At 40.7% G+C, this 19,558-nt stretch overlaps 2 protein-coding genes across 13 annotated transcripts in view; one reads left to right on the top strand and one right to left on the bottom strand.

Moving 5' to 3' along the window:
• LOC102305867 (SPRY domain-containing SOCS box protein 4) overlaps window positions 1–19,558 on the bottom strand; it is an 82,310-nt gene that overhangs the window by 5,927 nt on the left and 56,825 nt on the right. The gene's annotated exons all lie outside the window — the stretch shown is intronic.
• On the top strand, window positions 14,100–16,830 carry zgc:136870 (uncharacterized protein LOC664693 homolog). The gene is made up of 2 exons (XM_042219988.1): window positions 14,100–14,419; window positions 14,868–16,830. Exons 1-2 carry the CDS (start codon window positions 14,236–14,238, stop codon window positions 16,049–16,051), a joined length of 1,368 nt encoding a protein of 455 aa, XP_042075922.1. The 5' UTR covers window positions 14,100–14,235; the 3' UTR covers window positions 16,052–16,830.

Here is a 19,558-nt window from a genome sequence, read left to right as displayed (position 1 = left end):
GCAGTTCGACACAAACACAGCAGAGGACGAGAGGAGACTGTCTGAACTGTGCTGCTGTTGTCTGTTGTCTAAGACACATGAATTATATTTTATATGTGTAATGAACTTGATCACTTTTCCACCTAAAAATATTGGAACTACATAATGATGAGAAATTTCTTAAAAATTAAAAAACAGATTCTCTAGTTCTACGTTCTCTAAATTCGGTTTTTACTTTATTTTATTACTTTTGTAAGCATAGAGTAAACACAATATCTCTAGGTTCTGTGATTTCATCTGATTTAAAGAAATCCACAGTACTGTGTAAGTCTTTAGCCAACACATAATAATTTATATGTCGCAGGGAAAAACAGGAAACAAGTGCAGTGACTTATTGAAGCACGTGCAAACATACGTGGAAATACAGCACATGAGACAAGATGTACAATTTGAATGAGTTTAAAAGTCAATATTTAGTACGGCCACCTTCATTCAGTCTGAGCCTTCTTTTAAGCAGTCCTCAGGAATATTTTTCCAGGCTTCTTGAAGGACATTTAAAGCTTTTCCTTGGATGTTGGCTGCCTTTTATTCCGTTTTCTCTCAAGATGATTAGACTGATTCAGTCTGGGCTCTAGAGGGAGGACAATCCATTCCATCAATTTTGGGAAAATCCCAACACCACTGGCTGAAATGCAACCATAAACCATGATAGAGCCTCCACCGTGTTTTACAGATGGCAGCGGACCCTTACTGCTGCACCTCTCTTCTGACCTCCTCCATGCAAACTGATGACGATTTGATAACCAGATATTTCAAATTTGGATTCGGTCTTTTCTCCCTGTTTCCCTTCCTTAAGAATGGCTTCTTAACAGCCACCTATTATTTCATGTGTTATACATTTATGGAGACAGGGTCCAGTCTTTTGCACAGTACTGTAGTTTCATGAACTCAGCCTATCAACAGATTTTTAAAAGCTTCTTTTCAATTACAGACAAAAATATTAACCAGGTAATTGATAAAATAACTTGTGTGTGAATGTCAATAATGGCTAGTTATATTTAATGTAGTGGTTCATTATTGTTATAAAATAAGTCAAGAATTAAAAAAGAAACATGACATATTAAATGTATTTGCCTCTAGAGATTAACACACAGTGTTGAGCTTTTAGCAGCTTCCAGAATATTAACCAATGACCTCGTGTAGAATAAATTGTAAGTTGTGTGAGATGCAGGTAGGATGCCGTTGTTATTTCAGTGTGTCATCTCATTTTCAGGTGAGATACGCTGTAATTAGACTGTCAAGTTGTGGGTTCTGCCTTGCAGACAAACAATAATTACAGGCTGGTAACTTCTAAATGTTGATACTTAAGCCATTAACAACTGCTAAAAGATTCAAAAGGATTCAAAGATACCACAATCATACCCAGGTTAGCTGGCAGTCAGGTAACAACAAAATATTAGTCAGAAATGTCACAACTAAAATTACAAACTGGGTCACCTGCACCAGTTTACTGAAATGTCCCCATCAGTGAATATCTCCTCTTATTTAAAAGGATCGCTATGTCATGAGCTGCAACAGGAAATGAACCAACAGCTTTTATGGGAATTATTAGAGACAGATGTGACTTCACTTAACGAAGTCTGACACCTCGACATCACGAAAGCTCTGCAGCTGCAAGCAGCATCTCAGAAGCAGGACATGACTAAAATTAAATTGAGAAGAAAAAAAAATCGAATGCAACTTGGAGGAAAGTTTGACGTTCGTGGTTTATGCAATCAAATATAAAATAAGCATTTAAAAAAAAACCACACTGCTGGTTAGCTAAGTGCTAAATATGAACTTTCTAGACTGAATGTTAACAACTTAACCTCACACCCTCCTCCACACAGAGCTAACAGTATCATCGGTGTCAGTTAGTGCTGATGACCATATCTGACTGGCCTAATCATACAGTAGAGCAGAGTGGGGCATGAGTGGGAGGGGGAATTAACTTTGCAGTCAGACAGACATCCTAAAACTCCTCCACCTGAAGAAACATTAGTCACATAAAACACGGCTTATTGCATTGTGCTGTTAATGCATCCACCTTCCAAAGTAGCAATGCACCCCCACACAGTGACAGCTAATCATCAGTGCACCAACTGGAAGGAAAGGCAGGACCATGAGTCAGAAAAATTAGAAGGGCACTTTAAGACTTGCACCAAATGCCTTAACTCGCACTTCTAAAGTGATCAGGATCCAACATTTATCGGGTTCTTACTTCGCCCCATGCTTCACCTCACCGCACGGCTTCGTTTATCTTGGCCTTACGTTTTCTTTTGTTATAATCCACAAAACTGGAAACATCTCCTCCACCAAAGAGAAAAAGGCTTAATTAATAACCGCAATCATTTCAAGCTGTAAAGTGCAATGCAAAAAAAAATCTGGAGAGACATTAAAGCACTGCTACCCTGCGAGTCTCCCTCTCCCCCTGCTGTTCTTCCTGAAGACAAAAAACACACACACACTGACCTCCCTTGTAAACTCTGGATGCCCTCTACCATCACGTCCTCTGTAGCTGTGTGTGTGCGTGAATGAATATGTTCAAGGTTAAGCCAACAGGACAGCAGACAGGCCGTCTTCCACACCTTGCTGTGTAACTGTCACATTAATGCCCATCCACACTCGCTCTCAGCAACAGCGTGTTACTTATGCGCAGTCACAATGACGACGGCGGCGCCGACTTCTACTTTCACCTCTGTTTGACTCTCGACCACTCTGCCATTATGAGAGCTGCTCGCCTTACAGTAACGGAAGACGCTGTAGATGAGCGCTGTTCTGCGGCGGCATCAGCATCTGATACGATGAGATGTACGATTTACACGCACTGATGTTTCATTGATTATTTCCCCTTTTTCTTAATTCATCATTTCAACGTTTTGTTTGTTTTTAACTACAGCTTTTAGCGGCTCAGATTACTGTTTGGGATTTTAACGTATTCACAGTTTGAAAGCTCACAAACAAACACAGAAGGTTCTCAGTAAGCTACCTAAATATAGAGCTATCAGGGATGCTAAGCTGGCTTTACTACCTCACTGGCTGATGACCAGAGAGACAGAAAGAGTTTACTGTGACTTGCTTTTTAATTAGTTATTCCCCCAGTCTCTGATGCAGGAATAGAATAATGAGACAAATCTTCTCAAAGTATTTACTCACTGGGATTGTGTACTGTGTTTGCAATGAGCACTTAAGTAAAGGAAATGTCAACAAAACAGTGTTTTAAAGACAAAAACTAACAAAGAGTGAAGCTGCTGGGGAAAAGAAAGAAAAAGTTTCAAAAACCTTGTGAGACTTTATATAAATATGGCTTAAAATATTATCCAATGAAACTAATGAAATTTAATCTGATCAGGTATGTTTGAGGTTTTTTGCACTGAGTTAAACATCGGCGTGGGCTTTAAAATCCCTGCGATGCTCACACTGTCTAATGAGTTCAGAAGTGTGTATCTGACAAATCCTCTGTGACATGTGCTGTTTTGTTGCTAAGAAAACAGGCGGCTAGTGTATTTATGTGTTACGGCGAATTAGTGGATGGCTACAGATAAAGCATCCTGGATATGTGAGCGTTACGTAACGCAGTCAAGTATATACGCAACCTCCTGTCTTGTCATCGTTGCTGTCATCATCTTTATGGAGACTCCACTTTGTCCCGGATAAGATTAATCCCATAAACGTACGTGATATGAACGCCTTATATTCTTCTGCGTTCCTTCAACTGAAATCGAAGCTGGCTCGATCTGCATCCCAGCATTTGTTCTGCCAGCAAAAACCTATTTGGGTATTCGAGTCATCTTAAGGCACAAAAGACTGGATCTGAAAATGTCAAAGAGACAGTTACTGTGGCTACAACATGTTTTGAGTGCCAGTCAGTTAACGGTGTGTGTCTGTGTGTGTGTGGGATCTGCGCCTTCACTTATCAAAGGCAGCAATTTTACACCACATCCAATTAATTTGTACATGCTTGTAGGCTTGTTTATTGCAGTTTCAGTTACGACGCAACAGCACTGTTGCTTGCTCACGGAGGGAGCCCCTGTCAGCTGTACCTTTCCTCTTTCCTGAAGACTTAAAATAATCAGACAAAGAAGTAAATATTCACTGGTTGTGCCATTAATTTTTTTCTGCTACAACAGAGACTTAATTAGCTGCTGTTAGTTAAATAACAAGGGGAAATCAAAGCACCTCGAGGAAGAGTCATTTTTTCTTCAATAAACTGAAGGATCCAACACTGCACTGCTTCGGCCTTACATGTAGCCGTTACGCATGATGGATTATTAATTCCTTTGCAATGAAGCCTAAAGATTGGCAGTGAATCAGGTGAATGATAAGCATGGTGCATTAAAACGCCTTACAGCTACAAAACATCCTAGAAAGTCTTTTTATTTTATTATTTTTCTCTGTTTGGTCTTTATTAATGACAGGACAGTTTCAGAGTAGGTAGGAAAGGTAAGAGAGCAAACAAATGGCCCAGGGTCCAATTGGGATTTTCCAACAGCCTTGCAGCACACAGGTGAATCAGGTGAGCTACACTGGTACCTGAGGAGGCTTTTAGACAGAAACAACTTGAAAGCACTAACAATTTATTTATTTTTTAAGCACTCCGGTAGGTAAATGTACTTGTATCATTAGCATTCATATCACACTGGTATTTGACACTCTTATATAATCTTTTACAGTGTAAGAGGTATTTATAGGCCAATAAATCAAAGGTGTGGACTCAATAGGAGATATAACACAGGTGCCTGCTCATATTATTATGCTTGCTCTAGGTGGTTGTGCGGCTGCTATTTACTATAAGCTGAAAAAAAAAAAAGCCACATAAATCATTAGACGCCCTCCAGATGTGTATAATAGCCTTGTATTGCATTACAGAAGTAATTAGTTTGGCTTAATAACTTCAGTGGGAAAGCTTAGTGTAGTAATGACAAGATTTCATTCTTAATGACACATTTTCCATCATGTTTTATCCTATAAGCTTCTCCTCGAGTGTTTGGAGAAGCTCATAAGGAGATTCAGTGCAGACAGTGAGTAGTAGGTAATTTCCCTCTGTGTCATTACACAAGAAGAATCACGCTTTGAACCGCTGCAGGAGTGAATATCATCGCTAAATATTGCCAATATATCACCTGAAGTCCAATTACATCGGAAAAGTGATTTCCTTCAGCGATCTGCTTTCTAAATTGAGTCTATAACACAGACTGTGTGCGCTGGGAATCAAACCCGCAACCTTTCAGCTGCTTTTACTTCCTCCACAATCTCATCTATTTTCTACAAAGATGTCAAACCTCGTTGAACATTCAGCGAGATGGTTTACTGATGAAAGTAACTAGACGATATCAGATTGATGCGACGTGTGACGCGACCCCAGCCAGTCTGGAACTTGTTCCCTGATTAGACATTTTATATGGATATGAATGGAGACCCTGGGTCTGATGCGATGGGAACAAGCAGTAATAGGGGCACACAGTGGGACATGGCGCCTGTAATGAGATGCGGCGCACAGCGACGGAGAGCAGAATTTATTGTCTGTAGAAAATGATAATAGGAGAGAGGGTGAAAATGGCAACAGCAGCATTACTTTTATGATGGATGTAAAAACTGACCTGAGGGGACGAGCAGATGCTGAATAAATTCTGACAGACAGATGAATGCTGAAACGCTCGGAAAAAACGGTCTGAGGCAGGAGGAAATACTTTTCAGTATTGTGTCTCAGGAAAAAAAACCAACCCACCACGGTGACCTGCAGCTGCTGTCTATTTTTTTTGTTTTTTTGGTGAAACCTTTTGAATATATTTCTGGTAACAAAGCTTTAACACTCCGTTTGGGCGTTTCTCACAGTTTTAGCTGTCTCAGATTTGAGAGCCTGCTCTGAAGGAAATGGCATCATCGACTACCTACACAGCTTTGTAACGCCTACAAGTGCTGACAGAAAATAAAAAAAAACTTCTAACATTACATTTAACATCTGGGTGGAAAAGTTTGCTTATATTTCCCTCTGACTGGAATCCAGCAAGCAAGTTTAGCTAGTTAATACTGATTAATGGATATGTTTTAAATGTTATTGTGCATGTAAAACCAACAAATATCTGCTTGGATGATATGGCAGATATGTCTGTATCATGCTAGCTTGTCTTAAAACTTTTGTTAGCCTGACACTGCAATAACAAGATGCTGTCATCACACAGACCCACATAAACCACTATGCTTTTCAGTAAGGAAACCAACAGGATGCAGCTTTTGTGTTACATTACTTCACCACGTACTGAGTCATCTCAGTCCCCTTTCTGTCCTCATGGGTTGTGGTAAAGCAGCACACAAGGGCCACAAAGGTCTTATCCATTTGAATTCCAGGTACTCATCTGAGAACCTTCATCAATTTCTCAAGTCTAACGGGGAGTTCCAGCCGAGGTGCGACAACACTTTGGCTCCTCTGACCGTAAAGTCCTCGACTCAATTCACACCTCGGCTCGTGCGACCCTTAACGAATCATGAGGGGAAATATGGTTCTGCAGAGTTTTAGCTTTTTTTTTTACTGTCACGGTGTTACGTACGTCAAGGTTTTCATCAACGGCCGCTTTTTCTTGCTGACAAAAACAACAACTGAATAAAAACGAATGCACAAGCACAAACTATGATAATATGTACAGATACTTTTGTCGAGGAATAAAAATTAGATGGAAGTGTTTTGGAGAGATCATGTCAAAGCTATGCAGAAAAGTCTTGAGTTTTAAAGTCATCCAATCAGAAGTGCTCTCTATTTGCAGTAAGGTTGGATGTGCTTCATTTGATGTGCCACTGAAAAACGGGGTAGGAGGCTGGGCACAACTAGCTGCCTGCTTCTCATGAAAATGCGACGAAATGTCAACACTTGTTGGGAGGAACAGAAGGGTCGACATGTGGACACAATTTGCATTTGATAAACAGGAAAATAAATCTGTGTGTACACTGCAAATCTCTACACTTTATATTTTAGTCCACTGAATCAACTTTAGATAGGGTCTACTATAATCTTCTGATATTTAGTCGATTTAAACTAAAAGAATTTCGCTCTCTAAATTATGACTAAAACTAAATGACATTTTAGACTGTGACTCACACTGAATCAGTTTTCTGTCAAAATTAACACTGCTGTTACAAACAACTGGTCTGTGGGCTTCCTGCTTGTGTTGTTGTTGGTCATTTTTCCAGATGCAGAGAAGAGTAAAGTGATAACATACAAAGAGCTGTGGTGGACCCGAGTGTTAAAAACAGTGAAAATGATCCACTGCAGTCACCATCTGTGCTTCTCATGATATATTTTTAAAAATATTACTTCGCACTTTTCCTGTTCATGGTGAACTCTTGGTGTTGTTCCCTTTCCATCACTTTTCAAGCAATGAGTGTTCAACCTGAACTGAACTGAACAAGAGTCTTGGATGAGAGGTGAAACACCTTCATGAACTAAGACGTCCATTTGCCTTCAGTTTAAACACTTATTACTACCATGGCTCAAAGACGACACAGTCGCTCAGCTGAGTGCTGTTTCCAATAGTTTGGACGGCAGTGCGGTGACATCACTTCATGTGATTTGAATGTTGATAAAGAGGAATTAGAGAGTGCTGAAACAGCTTGGACTCAGAAGCAGCTACAGTAGTAGCTCTGGCTCCTCAGCAGGTTTAACACCAGTGCGTACGTTTAAACTGAAGTGATATAAGAAACCACTGAAGGTATGAGCGCTGGCTGCGTTTATACTTGCGCGATGCAGTAACTGCACTGCTCTGCTATCATAAGTGAAACTGAGAAGAAGCTTCTTTTACTGAAACGCAGGAAACACAGAAGACTTCTTGAGTTCATGCATGTACTGTCAGAGCTGTGAACGCGGGCTATTGCATTAGCAAGATAAGCAATCTTTACACTTTAAACCCTATTACTTTTTATTGCACAGATGTTTAACTAGGTGCTAATCAACACAACATATATATACTTAGATTTCTGGGAGGTTTCATCTCAGGAGTGTTAAGGAGCACTAATGTAGGGTTGTGGTCACTGAAGAAACCAAATTTCCTCCTTTTGGTGACCACATTTATACTTACATGCTATTTTCCCAGCATTATTTTGCAGTTAACTAAGTTGTGTAAAACCACAAACTGCATAAACCAAAGTGGGTGGAGAAGACAGATGCACACATTACACAGAGAGGAAACGTCTAACTAAAACATGATCGTTTCCTTTGTCTCTCCCTCAAGTCTTCCTCCCTCCATTTGCCACGGCTTCATCTCATCTGTAACAATACACCTCTCCGCTCTTTTCTCCAGCGACGCTCTTCTATCCGCAAAGGAGAAGCCCCTCTGCTTGCTTTCTTCTCTGCTTCCACTTTCACACTCAACAGTTTATCCTCTTCCCTCTTCATACTCTCTAAGGTCACCGTGTTTGATCTTTCCTGGCATATAAGAATTTATTGCTGTTGGCTGAGAGCAGCATTATCTCAAAATGTCAACAAGAGACAGAAAAAAAAAAAAAAAAACAGGTCTGCATTGTGCCTGATGACAGTGCAGTTTTTAATCATTATCCAGTTTGTTTAGGAAGTGCTTTCTAAGCCCAAGAGGTGGAAGAATTTAGAGGAGCATGTAATCCTTTAATCCTTTAATTAAAGCCAATACAATATGAAAATGAATAAACTTGCAGTTGCAAGGTTTTCACATAGTGGCAGAGCTAGAATGTGGGCTGATGCAAAATCCCAAAGCTTGCTCCTAAGCTTGTGTACATATACACAGAGTAACAACAGTTCTATAATGTGACCCCTTGGTATATGTCACACCTGCTGGGTTTTTTTCCCCTCTCCTAATCTAAAACCAAACTATCACATAGCCGCAGACTGTTTTCCTGTTAACATGAAATACAAAAACAAAACCACACATTTACTCAAAGGAAACGCACAAACTGTCTTGCAAAAATGTTGACAGGTAGAAAAACGGATGCAAAGAGCACACATTACAGAGGGAAACACAAATGCAGGAAATCAAAGTGGCAAACAGACACACATCCCCCAAATCACAAAAGATCAGAAACACTCAAACGGTGTGAAGAAAACAAATACAGAATGCACACACACGTCCACATGCACAGCCTTTGAGCTTGCTCAAGGGCAAATAAGTCCACTCAAGCACATGGCAGGGGTGGGTACTGATCTTAAGTACATTTTAATACAGAACTTTTGACTTTCTGATTTAAATAGCCTCCTCGCTAATTTACACTTCTATTTTCCCCCTGTAGAAAAGGCTGTGTAAGGCTGCTTACATTCACAGTGCATATAAGGTACAAATGAGATTCTTTGAGGTTCTGGCATATAAACATATTTACATCCCTGAAAACTAAAAACTTCAAAAGCCTGTCAACATATTGATCTTTGGCCCATGAGTGTTCACGTGATCGCTACGTGACCACGCTTCACAGCCTGATTACGTATGCACCAGGTCAAGCCCATCTGTATACTCAACCTTCACTCGAGCTCATGGGCAAGGTTGTAAAAGTATTTGCAGAATCTTTCCATAGATACCAAACAACTCTAAACCATCTCTGCAGTGTTTTTGCAGCAGTACTTCTCGTGCACAAGCAGACACGACAATGCGAGGATCACGTTTTACAGTTAATGTAAATGCATGACAAACTCAATTACATAAAGCCCATATTGATCAACTGTGGGCTGGACCAGTTCAACTACAGAAATCTTAATATAACAAAAGAAGTGAAATTTCAACAGTATGTGTTAGTTTTTCATCAATGATTAAAAATAAATAAATAAATCCTGCAGTAGTAAATAAAAGATATGTGCTAGTGTGGTTCTTTGTGCTTAAAATGTGAGAAGAAAATGTGAAGAATTACCAAAACCATCCTGGCAGCTCATTTCCCACACTTTGCTGTAATTATAAAACACGATTGTGGCCCAAAAGAAAAAAACTTCTATAGCCTATGGTCATTAAATAGTCATTTTGTCATTTAATTTTTATTTTTTACTTAATTACTTTGATGTATAATGAATGGCCATGGGAGAGGTCTTTATCAGCCAAGAAAAAAAAGCACCCATAAAAATTATTAAAATAGATTTTTAAGTCCAGAGTTTTCCAGAGTCGTCCAGTGGGCCGGACTGGAGTCTTTCCCGTGCGGTTTCTTGTCCTCAAGCCTAAACATAAGGCTTGATATGCTTAAACTACTTTTTACATATTTTAAATCTTTCTAATAGTGGGCCAAGTTTCTGGCTACATCAAACCAGAAAGTCAGCAGATTATCACGACACAGAAGCTTTAAGTGTGAGGCTGTTTCGAGACAGAAAGAAAAAATTGATTCTCGAGGCGCTGAATCTTTATCCCATTTAAAATCCGGTCTATCAGATACTTCCCTTGTTTTAATAGCCCTGCTGCGCAGCTTCCTGCCCGGTCTGAGTCTCAGTGCATTGCTTTTACTATATGCTCCCCCCAAGAGTGTGACTTTCACATTGTATGTAGAACAAATCAGTGCAGAATATTAAATATAAAGCCTGCTTAGATCTTCTGGGAGGCGAGCAGTGCAGTAAAAACAGCTTATAAATATTTAAATTGACAAATCTGAGCCTAGCCAGTAATGAGAAAGTGGGTTTAAATTATTCGTTATGACACAACAAAGAGAATTTGTATAAAATAACCAGATTCAAACGTCACAACAAAAACAAAAACAGCAAAGACGAGGATTAGCGGGAGGTGTTTCTTTATTCTCCGAGTCCTCTGCAAACACTAGAAGCTGAACTTTGCCAAACATCCTTCACAGACATGGAAAGAAGTTACTAATGTACCTCCGGTGGCATCCTGTATCTGCTTCCCCAGTTCATTGTGTGACACCAACAGTTTTTACCACTATCACACTTTAGGACACACTGAAGACGCCACTGTGCAGAACTAATGCTGTAATGTTGCAACAATCCATGGAGGATTTGTTAGAAACCGCTTTCATACTAAAAAATGGGGGGTGGGGGGATGCAGCCACGGGGTGGGAGCACTAATGGCTACAAACAAAGTTGTTCTAAGCCCGTCCCACACAGACAAATCCTTTGTGTTTCAAGTCCTCCTAGAGCAAACTCCTCCTTGAAATGTTTGGGTAACTTTAAATCGTCAGTGGTATGACTCACGTCTTACCGGCCACATTAGTGTCACGCAGAAAGATGGGCACTGTGGGCAGAGCTGGCCGGTACAGCGGAGCTGGTGGTAACACAAGCCACAGTGGTGCTTCTTTTTTAAGCCCTGCTCTCTTTTTACCATTACTGTAAATCCACTGTTTACTGTCTCCTCTGGGAAGGCAGGCAGAGAGATAAGAGAGAGGGAAGAACAGAAGATGTAAGAGAGCGGTAGACAGGAATAAAGGGAGCAAGGGAAGGGGTGAAGAAGAGGTAAAAAGAGCAAAGTAGATGAAGCAGAGAAAGATGTGAAGAGGTCGTGAGATAAGAGGGAAGGGTGGACTCGACAGAGTGAGAGTGATAAATAGGTAGAGACAGAGCACAGTGGGCCTGTCTGACCCTCAGATCCCCTTGAACTGCAGGAAGGCGGCTTTAGTCATACAAATCTCAATTTTAGAGGAAATCGTTGGCATAATTTACTAAGAACATCTTAAATTAAGAGACCCAGACCTTGTGTGTAAAGAGACTGAAGACTCGGGATTTTTCAAACTGTGCATTTAACCTGTGTAAGATATGTCAAGGACATTATTACTTCAAGCCAGAATAACCAGTCTACACAGCATTTTAGCATCTTTTAGCTACTTTTTTGTTTGAATTTAACTCTTACTGCTTCAATTTAGTCTCACTGTTCCCATTAACCTCGTTAGCATTTAGCTAATTAGCCATGGTTTTCATAAAATGCCGTTAAAGTCGCACTTACAATAGCCCAGTGGCCAAAAACATGTGTTAATGGTGTGAAATGGTGCAGTTCTCAACAACTTATTGAGTAACATGATGACACTGGATCACTTACACACATATCTAATCTCAGTGTGGTACAGTTGTAACCTGCGCAGGGTGTCCTATAACAGCTTGTATAGGCTCCAGCTTAAAAGAGTAGATGGATAGAGGAACAGCCAGAGAGAACAGATGACAAGGAGTATCTGTGGCATATTATTAACTAATTAATAAGGATATTAATGTAAAAGTGGATATAAAAAAATATCTTTTTAGATGAGAAAATACCAAAGATGATAAAAATAACAAATTCACAGAAAGACTGAATAACTGTATAAATGATTGGCTGGTGCTACTGGGAATGTTTCTATGGTTCAGACACCAACATCTGCTACATCAGTGTATTCCTCCTACTGCTCACTGTGGCTGTGATAATAGAAAGCGGGCGTTCCCTGTAACACAAACCAATCAATGGATTATAGGAGAGTCCATAATCTCTTTCTTATGGATAAATGCTTTTAAAACAACTGAATAATTAAACAAACCTAGACAGAGAGTGCCTGGCTTTAGCACATTAACAGATGTAATGTGCTGTGTAAACACTATTTCAGAATTTCAAAGATGGGCAGCCTCATTAGAGAGAGTAACCTAATTATATACACAATTAGGAAGGTCGCTGTGTGTTTGTGTGTGTGCCAGAAGAAAAGAAGGAAGACAGAGGGAGAAAAACAAAGCAGTAGAAGAAGAAGCAGATCAAAGTTCAAAACAAATTAAAAAAAAGAAAAGAAGAAGCAGCGAGGAAAGTTTGGGGACAGCATACGTGCGGAAAAGGCTTCTGTTCCTGTAGCCTCAAGGCAACTCAAGGATCATCACACACACACACACACACACACACACACACACACACACACACACACACACACACACACTGACACTTCCTGTAAACAAACATGAGTTCTTACACGTGCACACATTCAGCAGGCACTCCTTTGCCACCGACCTAATAGAAACAGACTGAGCTAAAAACCCAGCTGATCCTTCACTGGCTTAACCTCTCAGGTCAGAGCATGGATTCCCCCAGCACGCGCACGCACGCGCACGTACGCACGCACAGACACACACACACACACACACACACAGAAGCATCAGGTGCAAAACAAAAAAGGGGATCAGGTGCAAAAACAGAGAGGTAAGAGAGACAGAAGTGATGGAGACTGAACCGTGGAATCTAACCTGGGATTGTAATCCACCTCTGTGGTTCTAATTTAGAAATCAGCTAATTTACAAGAAAAGTTAAAATATCTTCACTTGATTATCTTTAATGTTGCGCCTCTATTTGCACCTAGAACACAAAATGCTGCTAAACGCAGCAAGTCCATGTTCATCCAGCACAATGGCCTAAACTGTGAGCAAGACAATTTTAAAGGAGAAATGCAGCACATCTCAGGTTTCAGAGCCTTATAATATACTATTACTGATCATTCTGATATCATGTTAAGTTTAGCTGTGCTGACTTTAGCTTTAGATAATGGAAAACTGTAACAATCAATAGTGCTGCTGCTCACGCACAAAAACAACACAGGCTGACGCAAAATTGCAGGCATGTGTTCACAGTCCGAGTACACCGTTATCTGTGAGGTGCACGTGCTCAGATTAAGGTTAGAGACGCACGGCACGTGAGCCCGGACATTACACAGCAGAGACAGAGAGGTTTATGATCAAAACAAGCTGTAAAATCATAAAACCTGTAAGACAAAAAAAACAAAAAAACGGAAGTAAAGCGGGGCGAGTAAGTCGATGAGCAATCTGTCAAGGAAATGAACTTTTTTAATTCAGATGATGAGGAGGTTTACCACTTCATATATTAATAATTTACTAAGACAAAAACAAAAATAGCAGTAATACGAAGGACTCGTTTTGGCCTTTAGAGTAAAAATGCATCGACTTAAGTATTAAAACGTTTTAAAAAGTTATGCACGTAAAACATGTAAACCTACATTCGATCGCTTATAGTAAATCTGCGCATGCTGTTATTGTGCTGCAGCTTCTACTGCAGTGTCCCTACATACAGGAAGCCATTCACATTTAATTGATGCAAGCTTACCATCTCCATTATGCTGTAATGCAACAACGCTGCTTGTACATTATTGTACATTTAAATCTTGGTGTAGTAAATAAGCAAATTTCAAAAGTTAAAAAACAAAATAATTGTTAAAAACAAACTGACGGAAATCATAAACGATTTGATGGTTTAATCATTCTCAGGAATATCAAGAGAGCAATAAAAACTGGGAGGTGCCTTTGTCAAACTTCATAAGTGGATGGAGTATCCGCTCTGCCAGACTGCACTGCTCAACACTCTTCATGTTACAGGCTGTTTATCCTGGGAAGCTGGATTCAGGAATCCCCGCTGTGGTACCAAAGTTGTTATGGAGGAAACTTATACTAGCTACATCTGGAAATCACCCGCAATGGAGAGCTGGTGGAACACACCTATGCATGCAAGTAAGTAATTGCAATCCTAGAAGGCGTATTTGTGACGAGATTTCACAAAAGTTAAAAAATAATAATAATAATAAAAATTTCTGCAGGCAAATCTAAGACCAGAATTTGTGCATGACGTTTTGACTTAGCGGGCTTTAGTTTTTCAGATATTGTTTTGCTGTTAAAGATAACAGCAGGCATCTGTTAGTAACAAACCTCCAGTGTGCAAAAAACTGAAGGGAAGAAAGATGCAGAAAAGCCTGAGTGTTGTTTCAAATCTCTCCAAGACAGTGAAATGGATATGATTCATATGAGGTGTAAAATATGATTACAAGTGGGCGAGTATGAGTCACTCCTGCCACTCACTGCACTCTACCTTTCTTGACTTTAGCAATTGACAAATCTATAACAAGCACACTGAACTCGGGTCTTTGGATTCAAAGTTTTCTTGCTCTTTTCTTTCCAACAGCATCACGCGCACTCAAAGCTTTGCTGCTTGGTCCCAGGAGGACAGGGAAGAGCTCCACGGGTAACACCCTGTTGGGTCGAGGGCGGGTTTTTGACACGAGAGGAGGAGGGGCCAGTGCAGCAGCTGGTGCTGTCACTGCTGGACGCCATTTGACCGTGGTGGATGCACAGGGCTGGGGAACATCTGAGGACTTTGTTCCCAAAGAGGAGAAAATTGAACTCCTGAGAGCATTATCGCTGTGTGGAACTGAGGGGCCTCATGTGGTTCTGTTAGTGATTCCTCTTATGGACTTTACCGAGTCTGAGAGGAAAGCAGTAGAGAGAAGGATGGAAATCTTCACCTCTGCTGTCTGGAGACACACGATGGTGTTGTTCACTTTTGGAGACTTGCTAAAAGAAAAAGGCTGCAGTGTACAGGAGCACATCCAAACAGGTGGCCCTGCTCTGAAGTGGCTGATGGAGAAATGTCACTATCGATACCATGTGCTGGATAACAAGGCAGCTGTTAATTGCACGCAGGGGGGACTAAAGCAGGAGGTGAACAGAAGTGGAAGGAGACAGGAATGGACTTGGCTGAAGAAAACTGACAAAGAAGCACGAGGGGTGAGCACCGGAGGCGAGCTGGATAGGAGACGAGAAGGAGAGCAGCAGCAAGTGAGAGAGCTGCTGAGCAAAGTGGAGGATATGCTGGAGGAGAACGGAGGGTGGCACTTCTCCTTTCACATGTACCAAAGGCTGGAGGAGGAATGGAAACGCAGAGAGCAGCAGCTGAGAGCTTTGCTCGAGGCACAGACAGAAGTGGGAAGTGCGAGGAGAAAACAAAAGACGGCAGAGACAAAGGCAGAAGTGGAGCCAGAACAACAGCCGAGTTTGGAGGCTGAAGAGCAGGAACAAAGCCGAAAGAAAGAGCTAGAGAACAAGGAGGGATGTGTGCAGAGGGAGATAAACACAGGGGAAGAGAGAGAAGAGGGAGTCGAGGTGGAGCTGATGAGACTGAGCAGTGAGGAGGAGAGGTGGGATACGAGCTCGGAGAGCGGGAGGGAGAGAGAAGAAGAGGAGGAGAGAGAAAAGATGAGGGGGCAGCTGGATGAGGAGAACACTGAGGTAAAGACTGGAACAGTGACTTCATGTTGGCCCAGTGGGGGTCCAAGGTTAGTTTTAAAGCCAATCAGGAGGCTGGCCTAAGGCAGTAATAACCACCAACTCCAACAACAACATCTGGTCATTTACTCTCGTGTGCTGTAACAAAAACTCTTGTCATGTGATCACCCATGAGAAAATAAACAAGAGAACAAATCCGGATCTTCACAGACCTACACGCAGCCACAGGCCGTTTACAAAGACTGCCTTCACAAAGCTGAGCCAACTGGCTTCACATTTATATTTAGTATAGACATGAGAGTGGGAAGGAAGTGTATGTCCCAAAAAAATGTCAAACTACTCACCGAGTGTATTTAAAGGACTAAAATGGTATCAAGTCATTAAATAAATACTGTTGTTTTGTTTTTTTTCCCATTTGCATTGCGTGTCAGTCATTGGTTCCATTGGTTATAACTGCACATATACCAGTCTGCTTCTAAAATCATCAGGAATGTGAGACACTGTGTGATTTCAGTCCTCACTTTTCTAATTATGCACATCTCCAAACTGTTGCAACAGTTCCTAATTTTAAAAATATTTGCAGCACTCTTGCACTCGAGTAATTAAAATCCAATTTCCCTTCTTGGGGTAAACAGACACAAATAAAGAAACTCTGCTATCTGGAGAAAAAGTTAGCGGATGAACTCTGATAAAGGAGGATGCTTTCTTAACACCGCTCTCATTATTTTCCCCTCTTATATTTTTAGATTTTCAATTTGTAAATAAAATTGAGGCACTGTCACTCCATTGGAGGTTTTCAGCCTAAGCCGAGGGACGTGTGCTGTGCCACCCATTTCATTAAATCTCAGCAAACTGTCAACTGGCTTCAGGGGATTGCCGTCTCTCTTTGACTGACAGACTGTTAATTCTCATCTCTGGCTCGCAGTCCTGATGCCGTGCGAGGTCATTTGTGCCATAAGCAGCAAGGTCACTGTCTGCCCAAGACACCAGGCGTGACCAGAAAAGGCCATTTCAAATGCACATATTCAGATAAATATTTCATTAGGAGAGCTCCAGACTGTTCAGATTGTTAAGAAAAAATAAATCCAACCCATCTATTCATAAAAATTAGGGGTTTTTTTTTTTCTTTCATTTCTTTGCCATTTTTGAAGCAATGCAAAGATTTTCAACACTGTATTAATTAGTGAGCGTTCAGACGCTGCATTTGTTTTCGTCCTGCAGCTTCTTTTAATTAGATACAGAAAGCTGCTGTGATATTAATTTGGTCCAAGAAGTCTGCTGTCTCCAGACATGAGCTGCTGAGATTTGTGTTTACAGAGCTTCACTGGAACCAAACGTTACACCAGATGCTTTCAGCAGTCACCTCTTCCCAGGCAGACTGTGTGATCTATCAGTGATCGAGTTTACGAGTTTAAATACAAAATGTCATAAACTCCTTTTAATAGAGATTGCTTTAAAACTAACCCACCTTGCTACCTCTGAACATTGATGTCAGAGGCCCATTAAAACCAGTTATTTTAGGATGAATGGTGGGCCCTAACATACAAACTCACTTGCTAAAGTTCAAAAAAACGAACGAACGACGGAAAGTTTTATTTTTCCAAAAAGCACGACTTTTTGAATCAGTCGGTCCAACAATAAAAGCTTTCAGCTGACAAAATTGTTAGCGTGTAACTGCTGCCAGTAATCTTCTATTTGATAACACAGTAAAGTTCCTCCTTCAAAGTCTCTGTGTTGACATCTCTGACGAAACTGCAACTCATCTGGAATTTGATACCTTGTTATGATTTTTATTGGACTTCGTTGCACAAGATGAAGTCTGACACACGGTTGGGTGAGCACTATCAGCTCTAAATATGCCGTGAAATTCCTTATCAAGACAAACCGTGGCTGGGAACAAAGTGTTTTGGGAATAGTTGCCAATTAGTGAATGAAAGGTTTATCTGCAATCTGTGTTATGTAATAGCAGATCGCTATTGGTCAGGAGTCCACACTTCAACATAAGAGGTGCTTGTGAAATGTTAAAGAGTACAAGTGAAATTATTAAACAGAAGAATTGGAAAGGCGTTCACCTTTAATAGTAATATAGTGAATGACGTGGAGCTATAAATAACCCTCTGCACCTTTTATTTGTTTGGCTCCAATTGCTGCTTGAGGTGAGCACTCGTCTAGGCCACTGCTGTTGCTATGAAACAACTGACAACCCATTTAATGTGCAGCACTGGTGAGCTAAAAGCTGAAATATCTTTGACTTTTAGCGCTGGAATGTGCTCCGCTCGAGCAGCAAGAGGCATGAGTGGCGTCCGATAAAGCTGTAGCCCGGTCACAAACTCAGCTTTAGTATATCTGCACAGACTCACTGTCAATGACAGGCTCAGCGTGTACTTAAATGCTAGTGCTCACCTCAAATGACATGGTCATGACTACGACAGTGTTTCCTTAACATCTAACATAGCATCTCCCTTAACTAACGTTTAATGTTAGTCGTCTTGTCTCTGTGGTAATTATCTCACATTTGAGTTTTTCCTGTTTTGCTGTGATTGCTGGTTTTCCCCGTACATCTCTTTTGATCTTTTTCAGAACCTTTGATTTTGTTCAAATATGCCTAATCCTTTAAAAGTCTCCAATTAATCCCCTGCGTATCCGTAGTCAGATCGTCCTCTTCAGAGGGGTTTACTGTGAAGCAAGATTAATGGGTTAGCAATCTATGTTGAGCTTGTCTGTGTGACAAAAGTGCCCATCTTTTTACATGACTAGGTGAGCTGGTCATGTAAAAACAACACACACGCGCGATGAATACCTGTTCAGCCATCACATTAGAAACAAACAGCAGCACTGAGAGCCCAATCGGCATTAAAATAACTCAAACTCAATTGCTTATTTTCTCACTCTGTGATTTCTGGCAGCATTAACCTTTTGTCTTGCTTGTAACTGTATTGTTATATTATTTTTTATAGATTTTTTTAAAACCCCATTTTATTATCATTACCTGATAACATCTGTGACTGAAGTAGGCGGCACTCATAAGGATCATTTTGTGTGAAAGAAGACTCATATGACGTGTGAAACGCCCCCATTCATGCGAGCAGACAGAGAGACTGAAACAGAAAGCCCGACTTGACAGAGAAACCTGATAATTGCTGTTGTGATGCCCATTATCTCTGACTGGAGTAGGAAAGCCTGGCTTTATTGAGCCGCCTTTGTAGTATACCCCTCTAGTTATTTTCATGATCTTTGTTTAGGATCATGTTGAGGCTCCTTGTTTAGGCTTTAAGTTTTTATCTTTTTTTGCTGGCTTAATTGAGAAGGGTTTTTTTGTTATTTCTTGCCTCAGTGTCCTGCCTTTGGTTCCTATCTAAAACCATATTTTTGAGACGTTTAGCTTTGCAAAGGTGGGTGAAAAGTGTGAAAACTGAGAAAAGCAGGGCATCATTTTTTTTCTCCTTTCTCTGTACTTTGCACCAAAAAGCATGGTGTTGCAAGTCATTAATAATGAAGAAGGGGTCAGTGTTAATTTGAGGTCTAAATCTTTAGACGTTACCCATGACCGGCCATACCCCACCGAAGTAAGACAGTTAAGCAGAGGTGTGA

Source organism: Haplochromis burtoni, unplaced genomic scaffold (assembly GCF_018398535.1).
Source record: "Haplochromis burtoni strain Fernald_Lab_line unplaced genomic scaffold, NCSU_Asbu1 Contig_41, whole genome shotgun sequence".
In the NCBI taxonomy this organism is placed as follows: Eukaryota; Metazoa; Chordata; class Actinopteri; order Cichliformes; family Cichlidae; genus Haplochromis; species Haplochromis burtoni.
The sequence above is the reverse complement of the archived record's forward strand: the minus strand, read 5'-3'. Positions and strand labels throughout refer to the sequence as shown.

Coding starts and splice junctions, on each gene's coding strand:
- zgc:136870 (XM_042219988.1), top strand. CDS start 14,236: ATGGAGTATCCGCTCTGCCAGACTGCACTGCTCAACACTCTTCATGTT. Junction 14,420..14,867: donor GAACACACCTATGCATGCAA/GTAAGTAATTGC, acceptor TCTTTCCAACAG/CATCACGCGCACTCAAAGCT.